Source organism: Lampetra planeri, chromosome 12 (genome assembly GCF_965212315.1).
Source record: "Lampetra planeri chromosome 12, kcLamPlan1.2.h2, whole genome shotgun sequence".
Taxonomy (NCBI): Eukaryota; Metazoa; Chordata; class Hyperoartia; order Petromyzontiformes; family Petromyzontidae; genus Lampetra; species Lampetra planeri.
Window position 1 is genome coordinate 1,215,466 of NC_136118.1, and position 20,010 is coordinate 1,235,475.

At 53.5% G+C, this 20,010-nt stretch overlaps 1 protein-coding gene across 1 annotated transcript; it reads left to right on the plus strand.

Moving 5' to 3' along the window:
• Positions 1-6,049: 6,049 nt before the first annotated feature.
• Positions 6,050-10,136, plus strand: LOC144721484 (homeobox protein MSX-2-like). The gene is made up of 2 exons (XM_078599124.1): positions 6,050-6,905; positions 8,725-10,136. The coding sequence occupies exons 1-2, from the start codon at positions 6,383-6,385 to the stop codon at positions 9,150-9,152; spliced, it is 951 nt and encodes a 316-aa protein (XP_078455250.1). The 5' UTR covers positions 6,050-6,382; the 3' UTR covers positions 9,153-10,136.
• The last annotated feature ends 9,874 nt before the right edge of the window (positions 10,137-20,010 follow it).

The following is a 20,010-nucleotide window of genomic DNA, read 5'->3' on the forward strand; positions in this document are numbered from 1 at the left end:
AACTATTTTCATCGTCAATTAAAAGCAATGACGACACACGCTATACTTGCACGTATCTCATTTCGCGTGAAATAATCGATTTGTGTAACGGACACAACTGGAAACAGCAGAATGTGTATGCATAAAGCAAGTACTGTATGTATATTAAACTTCTTTCGCACCGTACGTAGCCAACCGTGCTAATATGTACTGTATCTATGCGTAAATCAAGCACCGTACAGTATTTAAGACGCGTCGGGATAAAACTGAAACGAAACTTTTTTTTATTTTCTGAAAAAAAGAGAGCTATACACATCTTTTTCAGAAGCGACCTGACCCAAAATGACAGCTCAACGAAGTGGCTTATCACGTGGAAATGTAGAGCAGCAGCCAAATACTCTAAACGCGTGTTTCTAAATGTGGAGGGAAAAACCGGAGGACCCGGAGCAAATCCACGCGACCACGGGGAGAGGGACGTGCAAACTACAAATATACAGCAGCAGGCGTCAGGGTCGGGATCGAACCCACGACCACCCGTATACCAGGCGTGGTAGTTGACATCTCGCCTCCGCGGCGCCTAAAACTGATAACGAGGGGACCAAAATCAGAGCGGAGTGTTTTTAGAGACGCTGAATTTGATCTTCAAAAAAATCAACAAATCAGAAGGGAAGTTTGTTTTCTTTCCAATCAGTGCGCATTGCCCTGCACCAGACAGAGAGAGAGGAAAACAGAGAGAGACACACAGAGAGAGACAGAGATAACGACCACCGCGGAGATCAAGCCACAAGATCGGCTCAAGCGCAGCAGCAGCAGCATGACACATTGGGGCATCAGTGAGGGATGGGGAGGCCTTCATCCAGCAGTAGATACACACTGGCTCGTGATAATTACAGCGGTGATGATGGTGACGGTGGGAAAGTTGCGCGACAATTTACCGGTGGAGACCAAAACAATTAGACGAAGCATCACAGGCAGCAGACAATGCACTCGAGAGGGTGCAACGGTTACGAACAAAACGAATTATTGACTCTAATCGGGACGATTAATCCCCCTGGCCGAGAGAGTGAATCGTGAGTGATCCCGAGCGTTTGGCCCTCTTCAAATGTCACGATTGTAATTACTCCATTCACACTGCTCCGGGCGACACGTGTCCCGCCGTGGTCAATAACGCGGAGGCATCTCTGTGCGAATGTTGTGCGGTACAGTGCTGAATTCCACCTCTGCATCCACCAACGCCGCACGGACGCACTCACCAACACACACACAGGGCACCTACGTACTACCGCCGTATATCATTTGCCGCGTAATTATATCGCTCTCGTTATCCCTTAAGTCAAAAATTACCCGCCGGAGAGGCACTAGAGACGTAATTGCACGCGTGTGGAGGCGGTGCAGACTCGACTCTCACGGCCAGAGGCCCACACGCTCCCTCACCCGTGTTGGGCTTGGTGGTGGTGGTGGGGGGGGGGCACGTTTTGTTGGGGGGCCCCAACGTGCGTTTAATCGTGAGATCGAAGTAAAGTAAGCTACTCAACTAATTCATTGACTACCGTATTCCCCGAACTTTAAGATCATCCGGACAGTGATCCGGACAGTTCGAATTGCGTGCCCCGGTGTCAATAAAGTTGTGCAAATCTGTTCCCGCACGCACAGGGTGCGTCTTATAATCCGGAAAATGGAAATTTTCTTCCAAGATAAGTGATTGGTTGTTCTGTTGCAGTTCAGTTCATTCGTTTTTAGTTCAGTTTCATTTATTAGGTATAGCCCTGTCAGCCATTCGGCTCTTGAATAGGGTGCAACCGCAACAAACAAAAACATGAACAAGAAACATCTTAAAGTGACGACGCGCAACAGAAAAATCCAGGAAAAAAACAGCAAAGTCTTCCAGAAGAAGCACCGTATATCAATGCTGTGTACAAAAATCCCAGTGGGATGCAAGTCAAACAATAACAACCATAAGACAATTTAGATTAAAGTTATCGGTCTAACTCTGTACAACAACAAACAAATATAGCTAATCCAAAACGTTTTCGAAATGACCAAACTAAAGCTATAAAAACAACGTAACAGTGATCATAGGAACTGTGATTCAAATTTAACAATAAACGATATACATAACATGTACGACCAAACTGTGCAGCCATAGCTGGCAGCATGAGTCACTCCTTAACAGCGGGAGTTTCAGTAAACTCCAGAAGATGGTACAGTATCCTACAAAATCTTAACTAGAACTGTTGACAACCAGTAACTAAGATGGCATGACTCGTGAGATTTGGAAACACGTACAATAATGTAAATATAGTGTAAAACCAGATTTTAAATGGGCCATAGAGATATAAGCAGGAGATGTTTCATGTGTGTCGTCTTTTGTCATCAACTGCTGGATGAAGGCCTGCTGCCCACACTGTGTCGGTCGTGGGAGTCGTTAAACCATACTTCACCACGCCGGTCAGTGTGGTTTGTGAAGAGGGAGGGTGGCCCAGAACCGGTTCAGAGTTCACTCGCCACGAATGAGAGCCGGGGAATCGAGATGAAGAGGTCCGGGGTCTTACAGCGCAGTGCGCTAACCACTGCGCCACCGCTCCACCCCACCCTACGTATTTGAGCCAACTACAGTATTTTAATTAGTCATAATCAGGAACACGGTGTGCACGACATAAACATATAAACAACATTTAAAATCAAATGCTATTATTTAATAGCAACTCGCTGACCCCCCTCCCACCTCCCCTGCAGGTAAAAACTCGTGTGGCGTCAGTCTCTGAATAAAGGCCCCCCACCCCTCCCCCACAGTCTCACCCCCATCCCCCCACCACGCCCCCGGGCCCCCCACGAGCTGCGCGTGACTGACGACGAGACTGGGGAACACTTCCCAGGATCCAGAGGGAGGCGACAGGCGGTGACGTCACACCGGCGGGAGTTGTCACGTGTGAGTGTCGTCACGTCGAACGAGCGGTTGTACCCGTGACTGCCCCTTTGTTTTGCCTTTGTGTGCGCGCCACATCAGTGGAAATTGCACGTTCCAATCTCGCGGCCCGCACACTATTGAGATCGAAATAATACAAATGGGAATGTACGTAATTGATTTGTGAGATAATTGTATTTTTATTTCCGTTGTAATTTGTGTTTATATTTACAAATTATTTTTTTAACTCTTGCTGCCGTGTTTGCCGTTGAGTCACCCTTGAAAAAGAGCTGCAAAGCTCAGTTGGCAAATCACTCGGATAATAAACTTCTGAAACGTCCGATTCTAATCTATAACATTCCTTGACCTCCGATTAGCACGGCTGGCTACGTACGGCGCGAAAAAAGTTCAACATTCGTACGTACAAACGGGTTCTTGTTGTTTTAGCGGCACAGGGAGGCGACGACGAGATGAGTCCCGACAGCCGAGACCCGAACTGTGACGCATTCAAACTACCGGATCGCGAGGTGGGCGCGCGTGTGGTTGTGGTGACGCAGAGGAATTTAATTGCAAACGCTTCTCGTGCCAGCAAAGAGGCTGCTCGACATTCGTAATTCACGATGGCACCACGCCTTCCCGCACGAGCGAGATCTATTCCCTCGTGATGTATCACGAATGACGGCGGCCAGATGCTTAACTTTATTGCGTTTTTTTAAATAACAATAGTAAGTGCAAGGACGAGTGTTTACCTGAGGGTGAGTTGGACGTCCGCAGCGATACAGTGTGAGCTCTTACATACGACGAACCTGGCGGATTGTTGACGTCGTGCGACGGCTTGCGGAGAAGTGGGCCTTCATCCAGCAGTGGATAGGTCATAGCTGATGGTGATGATTTAGCTCGGCGAGGAAGCCTTCCCCGAGTCTCCAGACTGGCCAAAGCCCCGTGTTGGAGGCAGCCAGAAATACAATCGCGAGTCATTGTATTTTTACCAACGTTTTACTCACGCTAAGAATATCTATGTTGAGCTATATGCTTCGTCCGCTTAAAGTTACCCACTTCCTCTTCACAGCCGGTAGAGTAAATAATACATGTGTAAGGTACAGATTGAATCGTTACGGGCCGCTGGCCTGCGGGAGTCGAACTGTGACTACAATAATCAACGGCTCAGTGGCTAACAGGGCGGCAGTGAAACGAAGGGTTTGGAGCCGTTCGGACCACGTCGCCTCTGTCTGCGTATTCATGCAAAGACTTGGACCTAGTATGTTTTCATGGACGATGGAGGGAAATGTTGTTAGCTAGTACCGATAAAAAAAAACCAGCGTGGCACACGGAGGGACTGGTGTGGCCTGCACCGCGCAGCGCAGACCGGACGTCACGTAGGTATAAAATAAAATAAATCACGACGTTTCGGGCGCAACACAAGCGTCCATCATCACCAGGTGATGGACGCTTGTGTTGCGCCCGAAACGTCGTGATTTATTTTATTTTATACCTACGTGACTTTACCGAAAGAACCAAATAGTATGGATTCCTGCAGTCACGAAAGCTTCAAATCAAGATCAGACCGGACGTGTCTGTATCCCCCCGCGCTGACGTTCATGAGCACACCACAACACCGGGTACTCATTCACGTCTGAGTCGACCTAGAGGATAAACCGCCCCACTTTCAGACACCAGTTGCCACCGGTTTTAATAAATGCGGCATCACGGCCAGCACTCGAACCGCGGTTGGCCGCGTTCGAAACACAGCGCGCGACACGGCGGGGTGTCGAGAGCCCGACAGAGGAGGCAAGCGGAGTTAGCGAGCGCCTATTACACTCCCCATGCACGGGGTGCGGGGACCCTGAGCGCCGCTCGAGAGAGAACCGGGCCCTCATTCTCGCGATGGTCACGCCCATTATGCTAATTGCCGCATTAGATCGCTAATTGAGCAACAGAGCGCGCAGGCGCCGCTCCCCGCTGGCCGAGGGCGGGGCCGACGTCTCCTCAATCCCCCCCCCCGAGCTTCGCCTGTACCCCCACCCCGTCTCCTCCCACCCTGGGCCCCAGTCTCCTCTATCCCATGGAGCCGGTCTCCGCCACCTCTCAGCGTCTCCTCCTCCTCCTATGACCCCCCCCCCCCGTGCCGCCGTCTTCTCCTCTACTCCCTCCCCCCCGTGACACAGACCCCGCTGATGCTTTCGATCACTTATCTCTCTCTCTCTGCCCCTCTCTCTTCTTGTCCTTTCCTCCCTCTTCCCCTAGTCTCTCGCGCTCTCCATTCCCGTGCATGAACATCGTCCCCCCACCACCACCACCACACTCTATTGGGATGCGATCAGGAGCGGTGCGCTGAGCGTGATCCGTGCAGTTGCGCCGGAGCGCAAAGGGCGGCGATTCCAGCACGGGCGGAGCGCGGGGCGGGCGGGCGGGGCGGGCGGGGGAGGCGGGGCGGGCAGGCAGGGAGGAGGGCGGGAGGAGGGAGGGACCCTTGCCCATTCACCCCGAGGTTACGCGCTTTGATCCCGCCGACGCTGGCGCCTAAAAACAACCCACTCGTCTGCCTTATTAAACCATCCGCCTAATAGTGACAGAGGGGGTTAGACTCGCAATTAGCCCGTCCGGGGCTGCCTCCAGGCAACCAATCGATCCCGCGGGACCATTTAAGGCTTCTTGGGGTCCACCACTTCCACCCCCCTCCACCCCCACCCTCCACCAGCACCGCGCGTTCGAGAATTTAAAAACTGGCGGATTCATTTAGCGACGGCGCACGTTCGGAACGCGTTAAGCGCGGCGTACTTAACTAAACACCGCCAATACCCACGGCCCATCATCATCATCGACGCTACCATATGATGCGAGTAATTGCGTGTGGCGGGGTTGAGTCGGCGCGACTCCCCCAGACCAGAGACAATTTTGGGCTAAAAATTACTCCACGGGCGCTCCTGCTCGGCGGAGATTAGAGGGGCCCGGGGCCATCAATAAACCCGGCTCACCGCGAGTGGTCCGGGTGATTACAGACTAATTTACTCGCAATGATTATTGATAGCCGGCCCACGAGGGCAGCCAATGGTTGCGGCCCGGCGGGCCAACGTCAGCCGGGGCGCGCCGCCTCCGTGGGCGGACCCCCCCCCCCCTCCTTTAAAACCTCCTCGCCGAGATGGGAGCCCGACTTCCCGGCGCGGTAGCTCGATGCCCCCCCTCCTCCTCCGCCTCTCTCTCGTTCGCTCCACCCCGCCTCACCTCACCACTTCGCCACCTCCCCCGGCCATGAGAACGACCGCGGCTCCCAGATCCGTGTCATCACCGCACTGCGCTCCCTGCTGCCCGGCTGCGCAGCGCTGAGAGCAGTCGCCAGGTGGACGCGGCGAGGCGCACACGCAGCGAGGCGCGGGAGTTCGCAACCCGGAGACCCTGCTGCTGCTGCTTGCCTGCTGGTGGTGGTGGTGGCAGTTGTCGTTGTTGTTGGATTTGTAGAGCAGTGAAGGTTGCGGTGGAGTGGCTTTTAGTCGCGAGGACATGAACGCATTTCGCTTCGCGGTCGAGGAGGACGCGAAGTCGCATAAACTTTCCCCGACTCCAGATTCGTTTGCGTCGGACGCGGAACACAGCCCCGCCGCGATGCAGGACGGCAAGGCCGCCCGGGAAGAGCTCTCGTCGTCACATTCGCCGTCGTCTTCGTCGTCGTCCACAACATCATCGTCGGCGTCGTTGTCATCGTCACCGTCGGGCCTCGATGTGGCCGCGAAGAGCGCGCGGAGTGTTTGCGCGCTGCCCTTCAGCGTGGAGTCGCTCATGTCCGACCGGCGACCGAGCAGGGACTTGGCGCTCCGCTCGGCCAGCGACGGCACGGCCGGCGATCGCTCCCCGGGCCCGCTGCCCGCAAGCTCCCCCTACTCCGTCAAGAGCCTCCTGCACCGCGGGCCCGCGGGCCCCGGGCCCCAGAGCCACTGCGCCGACGGCGGGGAGCCGTGCGCGGAAGGCGACCCCCAGGACGGCCTGGCCGGGTGGATGCACGGAGCTGCCTACTCCCCGCCGCCTAGTACGTATCGCCGATACACTCTCTCACCTGTGGTATCTGATGCCCGCTCACCTGTGCCGTGTGTGTTGGGGCAGCGGTGCTCCCGGCCGCAGGAGACTCGGAATAGATTCGCGATGTCGAGAACCCACTCGTTTGTTTTTAGGGAGAACGACCCTATTAAGTGTGTCGGTTAGCTGTAGGGCGGTGATCGTGCCGTCGGGTGGACATGATGCTGTAGGGTGGGCATGTTTAGACTCGTACACTACAAACGGATCCTAAAGCCGAACTGAAAGAACTGTGATTGCGTTTTCGGAAGTAACTTTTCGAACTCGGAACCGACTTTCACTTGAGCCGAAATGTTGCGCGCCGGTGCCAACCCGATACGTCCGCGCATACGCAACTCGAGCTGCTGTTGTTGTTGTTGTTGTTATGCCGGATGTTTATTGTGGCGTTATGTAAATTAGACTAGATTCTAGAGACGGTAGATATCATCGACACGTCCAAGCCGAGTGAACTTCTCTCTCTATTTTTTTGTACCGATGTTATCCAGCCCAGTTGTGTTGGGTTCTCGATTTTCATCGCGGGCTGGTAGCGCGTAATGGCCTCTACGACTTGGCTTCGCATGCCATCGGAATCGCTGGGAGAGAAACCCTTTTTTCACGATCCCTTAAGCAGTTTCAGTGATTTGCGCCGCCGATTTGAGCGTTTTTATTGCAACGAAAAATACGAGGACGAAGTTTAAGACTCTCGTCGGTGGCTCCCGAGTTTCGAATTCAACTTGGCCATAAAACATTAAATAACTTCACCCGAATCCGCCGAAACGTACTCGTCCATAATTACACGCGTTTATATCTCGTGTTCTGTATACTGTATATATGTACACACAGTTGTATTAATTTGCATATTGTTTAAACACAGTTTGTGTTTTTAATTATATTACGTTTCTCGTAAGAGAATTGCATCGGTAAACGTAGTTGCATCTTTTAATGTTTTCCCGATCTCCTTTGTGAACGCTAGCCAGGGCGAGCGGTTGTTGTGCCTGCCGCGTGCTCGCCGACACCGATCTGTCGCTGAATGAGCGGCACAAACTGCACGCGCGCGGGACGCGTTATTTATATTGCACTCGGTAAACATGCTCGCGATATTGTGTCAACTTTATCGAGACGGGAGCGGTGTTTGTTTCCCATTGTCCCAAGTCTTTTAACTTATTCCCCGATTTAGATAGGTTAATTAATGCTCGCGCGTGTGTGTTTTACAGTCCATTTTTATTAGCCCATTGCCGCAAAGGGGCTCGTTCACGTTGCGTTGGTCACACGTCGTTCTTGACCATACCTCACGCTAATTGAAAACGCGCAGCAAATTCGTCGCGAAAGAGCGCTCCTGTGGCTTGCAGCGGAAACGCGAGGCCGTCGTTTCTGGCAACGGCTCTTCATCAGATGTAACGATGCTTTCTGGCGTTGTATCTTTGCCGCTGTCCAACAGCCGTTGTCTATAAGGTGGCGTTGTGTCACGAATGTCGCGCGCGATTAGGTCATGCTTGCACACGACTTGTCAACACAAGTCCGTACATTTGTTTGCGCAATTATAACAATTATCCAGGATAATTAGGACTCGGCATTTCGTTCAGGTGAATCCTCTTTTAATAATAATGCGTTTAATTTATTTTATATTAAGCGAGTTAGTTGACGAGGTTGTGCGTGGCGTGAAAAGTTGGGCCGCGTTTTCCCTTCCACGCACCGCGGGCGCTCCTTCATCCAAAACTCCAGCCTCACTCCCCCCTCGCCCCCCCAGCCCTCCCCTAACTCTCCATCTCTCCCGTCATTCCACCCCCGACTCGCAGGACGGCTGAGCCCCCCCGCGTGCACGCTGCGCAAGCACAAGGCGTCCCGCAAGCCGCGCACGCCGTTCACCACGTCGCAGCTGCTGGCGCTGGAGCGCAAGTTTCGGCAGAAGCAGTACCTGTCCATCGCGGAGCGTGCCGAGTTCTCCAACTCGCTGAACCTCACCGAGACCCAGGTCAAGATCTGGTTCCAGAACCGGCGCGCCAAGGCCAAGCGCCTCCAGGAGGCCGAGCTCGAGAAGCTGAAGATGGCTGCGGCGGCCAAGCCCCTACTGACGCCCGCTGGGTTCGGGCTACCGTTCCAGTTCGGGGCCCCGCTGTACGCCACGGCCAGCGTGTCCCCCGCCTTCCCGCGGGCAGCGCTGCCCATGGGCCACCTGGGACTCTACTCGGCGCCCATGGGCTACGGCATGTATCCGCTGTCGTGAGGACCCCGGTGGCCCGTGTGGCCGCTTGTTGGACCGTGGGGCCGTCGTTATCGCCATCGTCGCCGCAGCTGCCACCATCGTCGCGACCTCGAGAGCGGCGATGGCGTCACGAGTGGCCACGGCTGCGACTGGCACCTGGGCTACGTGTGGCGCAGGGTCCGGCACCAGCCTGGGCGTGTGAGTGCGCGTGGGAGTGTCCGAGGAATCTGTGTACTTGTGCGCGAGTCTGCGTGCGACCTCTGTGTGCCCGTGTATCCGTCTCAATGTCTTATGTATGTGGCTGTCTATGCGTTTGTATGCATATGTTTCCACATTCATGTCTGTCTGCGTATCAGTATGCATGTTTCCGTGTGCCTCTGCGTATACGCCCGTCTCTGCGTATATATACGAATGTGTGTGTGTCTATTTGTCTCTATCTGTGTCTCTTGTTTTATTCTTTGTCTGTTCATGTGTACGTGAGTGTGTGTCCGATTCGCTCACCCCGGTACGAGCTACGTACTCGTGGGCCCCCCCACGCAGACCGAAAAACTGAAGTCCACACGGTGCTGCACGCAGTGAGTGCGCGGGGCACGAGGCGGGCTGAAGACCTCCCTCCCAGCCCTCCACCATGGCCCGTGAACGTCCCTCTCCGTATTTAGGCCTACTGTAGCAGCGCCACCGTCCCCAGTCTTAAGAACTATTTTCCGGAAGCAGTTCGTTTCGATAAAGGAACCCAGAAGGGGACTCCAGTCCAGGACGCCCCCCTGCGGTGCCGTTTGAGGGGGTCCCCCTTGCTGTGCGGGGACTGACCACGTGAGCGGCACCACGGCGCCGGGACGGCCGCCACGGACTGAGCTCGCAAAAGGGACCTCCTCCTTGTACCATAGTGTAAATTATATCATATATAGGTTATTATATTATGCATTTTCAATGATCTATACGTTTTTTGTATAATTATTACTGTACTACGAAACATCGACAATAAAATACTTGGTGTGAGTTATACGCACTTTGTGGATGGGTTTTTATTTGTTTCCTCCGGACGAGCGCGAGATTGTGCCCTGGGCTCGCAAGGCGATAGAACACCGCCCGCGGCCTCCACCGCCCGCGGCGATGTCACGAACGCCGCCGCCGTCTCGCCAGCGTTCACGCGACGCAATGCATCGACGCCAATGCAGCTCTTCGCGCGGTGTGTTTTTATTTAGAAGGGGTCTTGTGGTGTTTCTCCAAGCGAGCTGTCGCTGGTAGTAATTTAGGATGAATGTTACTTGAAAAACAACTCGGTCGACGCGAGATAATTTGGCGATATTTTTTTCATTAAACTTTGATCATTACTGCAAGTTGCGTGCAACAGGGTGCGGGTTTGGTAAATGCGACAGCTTGGGGACTACAAAGATCCCCCGTATAGCCTTAACAGACTGTTGGGACAAGTGCTGTTAGCGAGCACCGAATGAAGGCCGGCACGGCATACGAGGGGGTGGGTGGCCAGCACTACGCCCGGCCGCCTTTGCTTGTCTCGAGTCGTGATGTTTATACACCGCACCAGGTACTCATTTGAGGCCGAGTCGACTTATAGGAGGCCCAGGAATGGATTCGTTAATTGTCTCCGGTGTTGGCCGGTGAGCGGGATTCTAATTCGGCTCGCCGGGTGTTTGGAGCACTGCGCGCCATCCGCTGCGCTACCGGTCCCCACAGGCTACACGCAGACAACCCGCATGGTGCATACACTGTGTGTGTGTAAGTACATGGTCTACGGCCTCGTATTTAGATGTGTGCGCGTGTAATTTTCGTGTGGCGCGTTGCAGAGATAAGCAGAGGTGTGGACTCGAGTCATGTGACTTGGACTCGAGTCAGACTCGAGTCATGAATTTGATGACTTGCGACTCGACTTGGACTTGCATAACAATGACTTTGTCCCACCTCTGGAGATAAGCCACTGAATATTTGGAGCCGCATAAAAAAGTTGTAAATCAATGGACAGGTTCTGTAGCCATACAACGGCGCTGGCTGTGAGCGGCAATATCGAGGTGTGTGTGTAAATACACCCGCGGTGTGTGTGATTTATGTACGGCGTGTTCGTGTGTGTGGGGTAGTATAGCAGTTAGCGCTGCACTACGGACCTGGCGACCCGGGTTCGATTACCACTCACGGCCAACACCAGTGATGATTATCTGAACCTGGGCCTCCCCTAGGTCGACTCGGCCTCAAATTAGTACCTGGTGACGTGTGAAAATATCGCCACTAGGGAGACGCGGCCGGGCGCGGTGTTGGCCACCCACCTCGTGTGCCGTGCCGGCCTTCATAGGTGTGCTCACTAACAAGCACTTGCCCCAACAATCTGTTAAGGCTATACGGGGGATCGTTGTGTGTGTACCGCCTTCATAAGTTCTCGCTCACAGCACTTGGGCCAACGGTCTGCTAAAGCGAGATGGCGAATCTTAATATCTGTGTACGGTTCTGTCGATTAGTCGGCGTAGGCTGGTGTTGCACGCATGGGTATGCGCCGTATGTAATTAATGTGTGTGTGTAATTGCGTAGTGTATGTATGCCATGCTGTGCGTATATGTGTGTGTGTTTCCTGCCACCTCTGGTCATGTGTGTGCGTGTGTGTGTGTTATGTACTCTGCGTGTATATACATCCATGTGTGTAAGTGTATTGTATAGATATGTCCAGTTACCTCTAGAATTGCAAGCATACTTTTAATGATGTGTATTCGATGTAAACGATTGTGTTTGTGCGGGCACTGCATATGCTCTATGCACAAACATGTTGTGTCGTGTGTGTACTTCTAGATGTGTTAGATGTGCAACCGACAACCACAACATTTATTTTATTTATGTATAAGATACATCTGTTAAGTGTTTGTGTGCTTCAGTTATCTTGGCGATGTATATGTTTAAAGTATGTTATGTGTTTATATGTGCATGGTCCAGTGTCCCGTCGTTTGTGTATCACTAGATCGTGATAAATATGATCTATTTTTGTATGTTTGTCAATCGATCGTTTTGTTATTAACGTATTTTATGCAAGAGGTGTGTGTGTGTGTTTTTGTATGTTTATTGTGTAATTATTGTGTATTTTACGTATCATTGTACGTGTCTGCATTTGTGTGTGTCTCCAGTCACTCCTTGAGTGGTCTGTAATATCGTGCATGATGCGCATTCGTGTGTTTTGATTAATGTCTGCGAAACTTGGGATGTCTGGTCACCGCGCTGCGCTACGAACGCGACTCAGCCGCAAATGAGGAGTCGGTGCGATGTAAAAACATCGCCACTGGGGAGACAAAGGCGGTCGGGCGTGGTTGCTGGCCACCCACCCCCTCGTGCGCCGTGCCGGCCTTGATAGGTGCTCGCTAACAGCACTTGCCCATACAGTCTGTTAAGGTTAAACGGGGGATCTTTGTCTTTGCATATACATATGGGTGTAGTTGGGGGTAGTAGTTGTGTGCCGTCACCACCATTGTGTGTACGTGTTTGGTTTCACGTGTTTTTTTCTTTTTCGAATGATGTATCTGCGTTATGTACATATAGTGCATTATATATGTTGTATATGTATACGTAACATGATGCACGTTTGTGTTTCCGTTATGTTTGTTGTGTAATATTGGTTTGTCTAGGCCAGGGGTCGGCAACCAAAATAACAAGAAGAGCCATTTCTTTCCAATTCGGTACAAAATTCAGTATTTCAAGAGCCGCAATGCATCTGAGTACATACTGTACATACGTACATATCGTCAAGAAGCAGTCCGTAAAGAGCCGCATGCGGCTCCGGAGCCGTAGGTTGCCGACCCCTGCTCTAGGCCACATATCACTTGTGTGTTTGCAATATATAAGTGTGTGTACCTGTGCGTGTTAAGCCACCTAGTATCGTTTATCTGTATGTTCCTAACAATATATGTGTATGTGAATTATGTCCGCGTTACTTAAGGACTTCTTTCACACCGTACGTTGACAACCGTGCTAATCGGAGGTGGGGGATGTGTGCATCTAGAGTATACGATACGTGTCAGTAATGTATGCTATATGTATGTGCATTAAGTATATTATATATCTGTGTGTATATAACGTATCATATATATCATTGTATATCTCGTATGCTAAATGTTCATATGTATTCATAACGTACGGTATGCGTGTGTGTGTGTATAGCGTGCGTGTATGTAGCGCATATGCGTGCGCAACATGTATGTGTATAGTGTATAATGTGTACAGTATATGTCTAGTGGAACGTGTGTGTGTGTGGTTAGCGCACTGCGCATGAATGAACCCGGCGACCCGAGTTCGATTCCAGCTCACGACCAATAACAGTGTCAGCGAATATCTGAACCGGTCCTGGGCCTTGCCGAGGTCGACTCCGCTTTAACGATTGCCTGGTGCTGTGTGTTCAACATCAGCACTGGGGAGACAAAGGCGGCCGGGCGTGGGGTTGACCACCCACCTTCGCTTGCGCCGTGCCGGCCATCATAGGTGCTCGCTAACAGTACTTGTCCCAACGGTCCGTTAAAAAGGCTATATGGGGGATCTTTGCCTGTTTTTGTGTTCGTCCAGATACCCGTCGCACGCGTGTACCCCGGCAGCCCCCGTGCCCCGCGCTCCAGGTGACAATAGGTGCGGCCACGTGACCCACGTCCCTGCGTGGGTCACGTGCGCCTCTCGCATCGACGCTCGTTGCTCGAACGGCCGGACACGCCGAGCGGCCAGCAACAAGCAGTCACTGTTGAGGATGTGATGCCGTGTGTTCAAGTCAAATACGTTTCTTGAATTGGGCAAAGTTATTTATTGTACGGGACTTGGGGGGGGGGAGGGAATTACAAAACGGAGCGGTGCATAGGAAGAAGCGGACGCGTCAGTGTTGCAGACCTGCGGAGTGGTGAGTGGGTGAGTGTTGTGGTGGCGTAGTGGTTAGCGCGCTGCGCTGCGAACCCGACGAACCGAGTTCGATTTCTATTCATGGCCAACACCAATGGCGATTATCTGAACCGCTCCTGGGCCTCCCCTAGGTCGACTCAGCCTCAAATGAGTACCTGGTGCGGTGTGTAAACATCGCCATTCGGAAGACAAAGGGGGCCAGGCGTGGTACTGGCCACCCACCCCCACGTGTGCCGTTCTGGCCTTCATAGGTGCTCGCTAACAGCACTTGCCCCAACAGTGTATTAAGGCTACACGGGGGATCTTTGCCTTTCTTGTGACCTGCAGTGTGGTGAGTGGGTGAGTGTTGTTGTCAACTGCAGTGCAGTGGTTGAACGCAGTGTGAATGAGGACTAAACAGTGAGTCTGATAGAGCCGCGTCCCCAACACGGCTGGACGAGTGAAGTTGGTATGTGGTGGAGTTGTTGTTTAAAATTCACCCGGCTAGGATTAATAATAATAATGACAAACAAAAATATTTACCCTTCCTCCGATGTTGGCAAACACGCACTGATGACGCCGATACGAGTTCGACTCCTGCCACCGATCACTGCTTTGAGCAGCGAGTGCTGATCGCTTCTTGGCCGTTTGGGCGGATTTGTGTGTGTGGGGGGCGAGGGGGGGGGTCTTGCGCCTCTGTGTTTAGTTCCATTCGAGGAGTCCGGCCCTAACATCAACCTACAGGGACACTCTCTCGCGCGCCTTGCGTCACAATTGCACGCGCTCCGTTGACACTCGGTGACTAAGCGCGGTGTTGTTTATGGAGGCGACTTCACGTGGCTTGTTATATCGTTGACTTTCATCGATCACCGCGTGTGTAACCATAATACTTAAGCGCTGCGCTGCGTCGCTGGGGAGACATGTTAAATACACAACATGCGTGGTCTGAAATTGCCACATTTCACACGCATGCAGCTATATATTACGGTGTGTTCTCTCTCTCTTTATATATGCATATTGTGTAGTTGTGAATCAGGCAACCCGAGATAAATTCCCAGCCACGGCTAGCATCGATGGCGAGCGGTATCTGAACCGGCCATAGCCCGCCCCCTCTATTCACTCATCAACCAGTACTGACCCAGCGTGGTCAAGTATGGTGAAACAACAACCCCCGCGGACCAACGCGGCTGTACATGTGCATGATCGTTCTCGTCGTGTATAGCGGAGTGGCTTTGTGTGCTACTATCTGGTGTCGCGTTAGACGCGCGTGCCGTTCTCGAGCCGCGCTGGTTCACAAACGACTTCGTCACACTCGTAGCGGACGGAGAAGCGGCGTCATTCCACGCGTGTCTCTGGTGCGGGGACTGCCTCTGCTTCGCGCATTCCTCTTCGTCGAGCGCGGACGGGGTTCGCGATTGTCTCCGCCGCAGACGCCGGCGCTGAATCCCCCGAGCCGAACGCGCTCCTTCCCCGAGAGCGCGCGCGCGCATCCGGCTCCACGCATCAACTCGCTCCCCCTCCGCCCGTTACTAATTAGCCCCCCACCCCACAACCCCCTCCCTTCTCCACCCCCGCCCGTCGACACGGAGTTAATTAGGAGACATCCGACATCGTCTTCATTTGGAGCCAACATAAAACGTGCAGTTTTATATAATCGAAGCTATATGCTACAATTGTACGGTATCTCGTGAAGGGATAATCACGCGTAGCTTTGATTGGAGCCACTCATGGGCCACCAGACACCAATTCACACTGAGCCACGAGCTTCTCCTCCTCCTCTTGCTCCTGCTGCTGCTGCTGCTCTATATTCACACTCGGCTGTGGAGGCACCACGTCCCAGGGAGAATCGCCTCTCCCCACCCAGTGCCCCCCCCTTCTCCCCACGAGCTATCCTCCCTCTGCGAAGTCACCCCGCTCGCTGCCTCCAGCGTACACCACCTCTCCACACCGAGTATCCCCTATCTCATCTGGATATCCTCACTCTACCGTGCGTCCTCTCTGCTTACCAAGTACCCCTCCTGTCCACCGGGTACTTTCTCTGTCCTCTGGACACCTTTATCCACCGGTTATTCCCTCTCCGCCTGGCACCCCATCTCCACCGGACCACCCCCCCCCTTTCCTCTTCTTCACCGGGCGCCCCTTCTACCAGGTAACCCACTTTCATCTCGGGGGGTATCAGGAGGCGTACCCCGCGAGCCGCCGAGTCTCCCGCCCGCCCTGCAGAGTTCCTCACCCCCCGCGCCATCATCGTCCGGCGCGGCCGTAAATCCTCTTAAAGCCGGAAGTCGGGAGCAGGAGGCGGAAAATTGCCCGGAATCCCGAATCAAAGCGCGGCCCAGGTGCTCGCGGCCCCGACCGCCACCCCCCCCCCACCCCCGACACGGGGACCTTGCGCCGCCGTGGCCGAGCCCTCGTGGCTACCGGCCCCCCTGGCCCCCCTGGCCCCCCTGGACCCCCCTGGCCCCCCTCGCTCTCGCCAAGCTCCGGCCGGAACCTCAAGAAGCCACGCGGACCGCGTGCGAGCCGCGCCGCGTGCGGCAACTTCAGCAGCGGTGGGAGTGGCAGCAGCGATGGTCGGAGGAGCAACTCAATCGTCAGCAGCAGCGGCGGCAGCAGCAGCAGCAGAGTTATGAGCAGCAGTAGCTGATTTCGCTGCAACAGTGGGTGTAAACTTGGCCAGTGCTGAAGAAGGGCCCTTGTACGAAACGTCGCAGCTAAAGCGTAGCCGATATACAACTAATTTGTAATACCATCACACAATACGCACACACGATCAGGCCAGAGTGCGTCTCCTTTCTTCAGGACCTCCGTGAACACCACACTGTATCTATAAACAGTTAATATTGTATATGCATTAGTGTGGAGCGGTGGCGCAGTGGTTAACACACTGCACTCTTCACCCAACAACCCTAGTTTGATTCCCGTGTACGGTTAACATCAGTGGCGAGTGATATTTGAACCAAACCTGACCCTCAACCCCACACCACCAACCCACTTCAACAACCCACACTGAGCCAGCGTAGTGAAGTATGGTGGTCAAACAACCCCCGTTACCCTTCCTGGGAGGTGATGATTTTATCCAGCGGTGGGTTGAGAGCGGGGTGCAGTAATCTGTTACATCGCTATATCTACACACACACACAGACGCGCTTATTATGGTCAGAGTATTACTGCGATGTACTCTCATATAGGTAGTGTGGACAAGGAGGCCGTCATCCAGCGGTGGATTGACACATGAATATAAATATATTTTGTAAATACATTTACTTCTTATCATTGTCAGCCATTGTCTATCTACTGCTGGATTAAGGCATCTTCACGCCGTCGCCACCCCCCGCGGTCCCGGCTGTCACTTCGTTACGAGTCTCGCCCAGCCGGCACCATCCCCGTCTCTCGATGCGTCCTGCCCAAGCCCATTTACTGCCTTTACCAATCCCAAATGTCATTGTGGCGCCTCTGACTCGGTGTTTGTTCCATTGACTCACGCGTTCCTCGTTCTGTCTCTCAATGTAATTCATCCACGCGTTTATCTTTCCGTGATAATTAACTGTAACGCAAAGGGGCTTGCTTTGTTCCTTAGTCGACATTTTCCGGAACGCTGCTTGGGTTTGGCTTACAATGGGGATTATTATTATTATCGGTGTAAGGCTCTGCCACGAGAGTACAATATTACACCTAGATATAATAATAATACTCGTGTATCACTGTACCCGATATTCCTATCCACACGACCGCAGACAAGCATCACGAGGACATATACGGCGAGATAGATGTGTCTGGGTGCTAACATCATTCCTGAAACGTCGTTGGGAACTGCTCCGCAGCGTTTTATCTGCACGGTTGGTGATTGACGGAACCGGCGTTGGTGCAGACTCTGAGTCCCCCGGCACGCGGGGAGGGGATTTTGGAAGCGTCTTCTGGGGGCGCGTGCGTGCGCGCGCGCGCGTGCGTGCGCGCGAATCTCCCGACGGCCCGGCCTTCCTAGTTTAGCCATCAACAGATGCGAGTCATTAGCGCTCTCACGCACGCAGGGACTGATCATCACCACCACCACCGTCATCATCATCATCACCACGGCCTCGACCGCAGAGTGGAGACGACTGCTGTGCACCAGTGCGGATTGTTTGGGGTGATGGGGGAGGAGGAGGGGGTGGCGACGAGAGGAGACCGTGGGGGAGCTGCGAGTGTCGGGGGGGAGCCGTGGCTTGAACCCGCGTGGAGGCGACTTCAAGCGAACGCAAAGAGCTTCGTTCCCGAGTGCTCGTTGACGCGACAGATGCCCTCGCCTCTCCCGTCATACCTCGCGCGGCATCGCTCCGCTCACGCGTCCGGTAACGAGGAGGTGTTTCTCGCGAGCTCCGCGCGTGTGACTATCTTACTCTCCGAACTGGAAGGATTGCGCCGGAAAGTAAGACGCACCCCCAAACTCATGCCCAGGTGGCTATGCAGTCGTACAGATTCGGTCTCCCACACACACACGCCGATCCGATTCTAAGACGCACCCCCAAATATGCTTTAAAATCCAGAAAAATTGGTCTTTTTATCGGGAGCAAATATTATTTATCCTTTATCAACATCGTTGGGATGCTAGTAGGTGCTAAAAACCCCTTCTCCGTGATCAGCCCCCGCCCCTCCACGTTATACATTATTACAGTCGAACCACGAATGTTGGAACAATATATAGACGTGGGGTGACCGCCAGAGCAGAGTGTGCGAGAGACGTGGGCAGGCCACATCGTTACTCGCTCTGCTGAGTGTTTAACGCGGTCATACCCCACCCTCACCGGCCAACCTCCTTAATCCAAGTTTTAAGAGGGCTGCGACTCGCCCTCACCAGCACGGTGAAATATGGTTAAAACACCCCCCTCCCCCCCACGACTGACTCTACAGCTAGGGAGGCCTTCATCCGACAAGGATATTTAATAACAAAGGGCCGTGACATTAGTATTAATATTACAGTAATTGTGTGAATGTTTATATGCGGGACGGTAATCAATAAACAAAAGCCGTAGGGTGGGTGGTTATGTGACTGGAGGGGCCGGACATTGTTTGTTCCATTGGCGAGCGCCGATGTCTCCGCAACATATCATCAGTGAGTATTCTCCACTCGATGCGCGCGTGAAACAATGGTGCGTGGATGTGCAGAGCGCGTGATGGCGAGGGCATCTGGAGCCGCTGCGCTACTCCGGCGTCTGGACATCGTCCGCGTGTCCGTTCGCAGCGAGCTCCAATCGACACTTCGACGAGTAATTTACCGCGTGCTCGGGATTGGAACACGCGCTGCCAGCAACCAGGTGTCAAGTAAAGTTATACAGATCTGGTCACGGAGACAATGATTCACCCGTATGGCCTTGATAGACTGTTGGGGCGAGGGGTGGGTGGCCAACGCCACGCCCGGCCGCCTTTGTCTCCCCAGAGATGATGTTTACACACCGCACCAGGTACTCATTTGAGGCTGAGTCGACCTAGGGTAGGCCCAGCACCGGTTCAGATCATCGTGAGTGTTGGCCATGAGCAGGAATCGAACTCTGGTGTCCGGGTTCGTGGGGTAGCGTGCTCACCGCGACACTACCGCCTTTATTTATAGGTGCTCGCTAACAACACTTGCCCCTACAGCCTGTTGAGGCTATACGGGGGATATTTGTATTTGTGCAAGGGCGCCCGCTCGCTCACGTGGAGTTGCGAGCAACTCCACAGCCCAGACCCCAGGAGTCCGTCGTCCCGTGCGCCGCCTAACTGGTGATCTGCTGTCTCTTCGCTCTGTGTTTAAGAAAGTAAAAAAAATGATGACACCCCCCTCCCCCCCACACAATTCACCGTGACCCCCCTCCGCCCCTCCCCCCCCGAAGGCTTTCTGCCCCCTTTTCAAGTTATAGAAATGAGGTTCTGTGATCTCCGCTCGCAGAAAGTCCCGACTCACGCGTTATTCACCCCCCACTCCACCACCACCACTCCCCCTCCCCCTGGTCGACACGAGCGCGGGGCGGCTCGTCGAGGAGGTCACGGGCCCGGAGGGGAGACGACGACGACG

Excerpts from the sequence above, each read along its gene's own strand:
- LOC144721484 (XM_078599124.1), top strand. The coding sequence starts at position 6,383 with ATGAACGCATTTCGCTTCGCGGTCGAGGAGGACGCGAAGTCGCATAAA. Across the intron at positions 6,906-8,724 it reads TGCCTACTCCCCGCCGCCTA|GACGGCTGAGCCCCCCCGCG; the intron begins GTACGTATCGCC and ends CCCGACTCGCAG.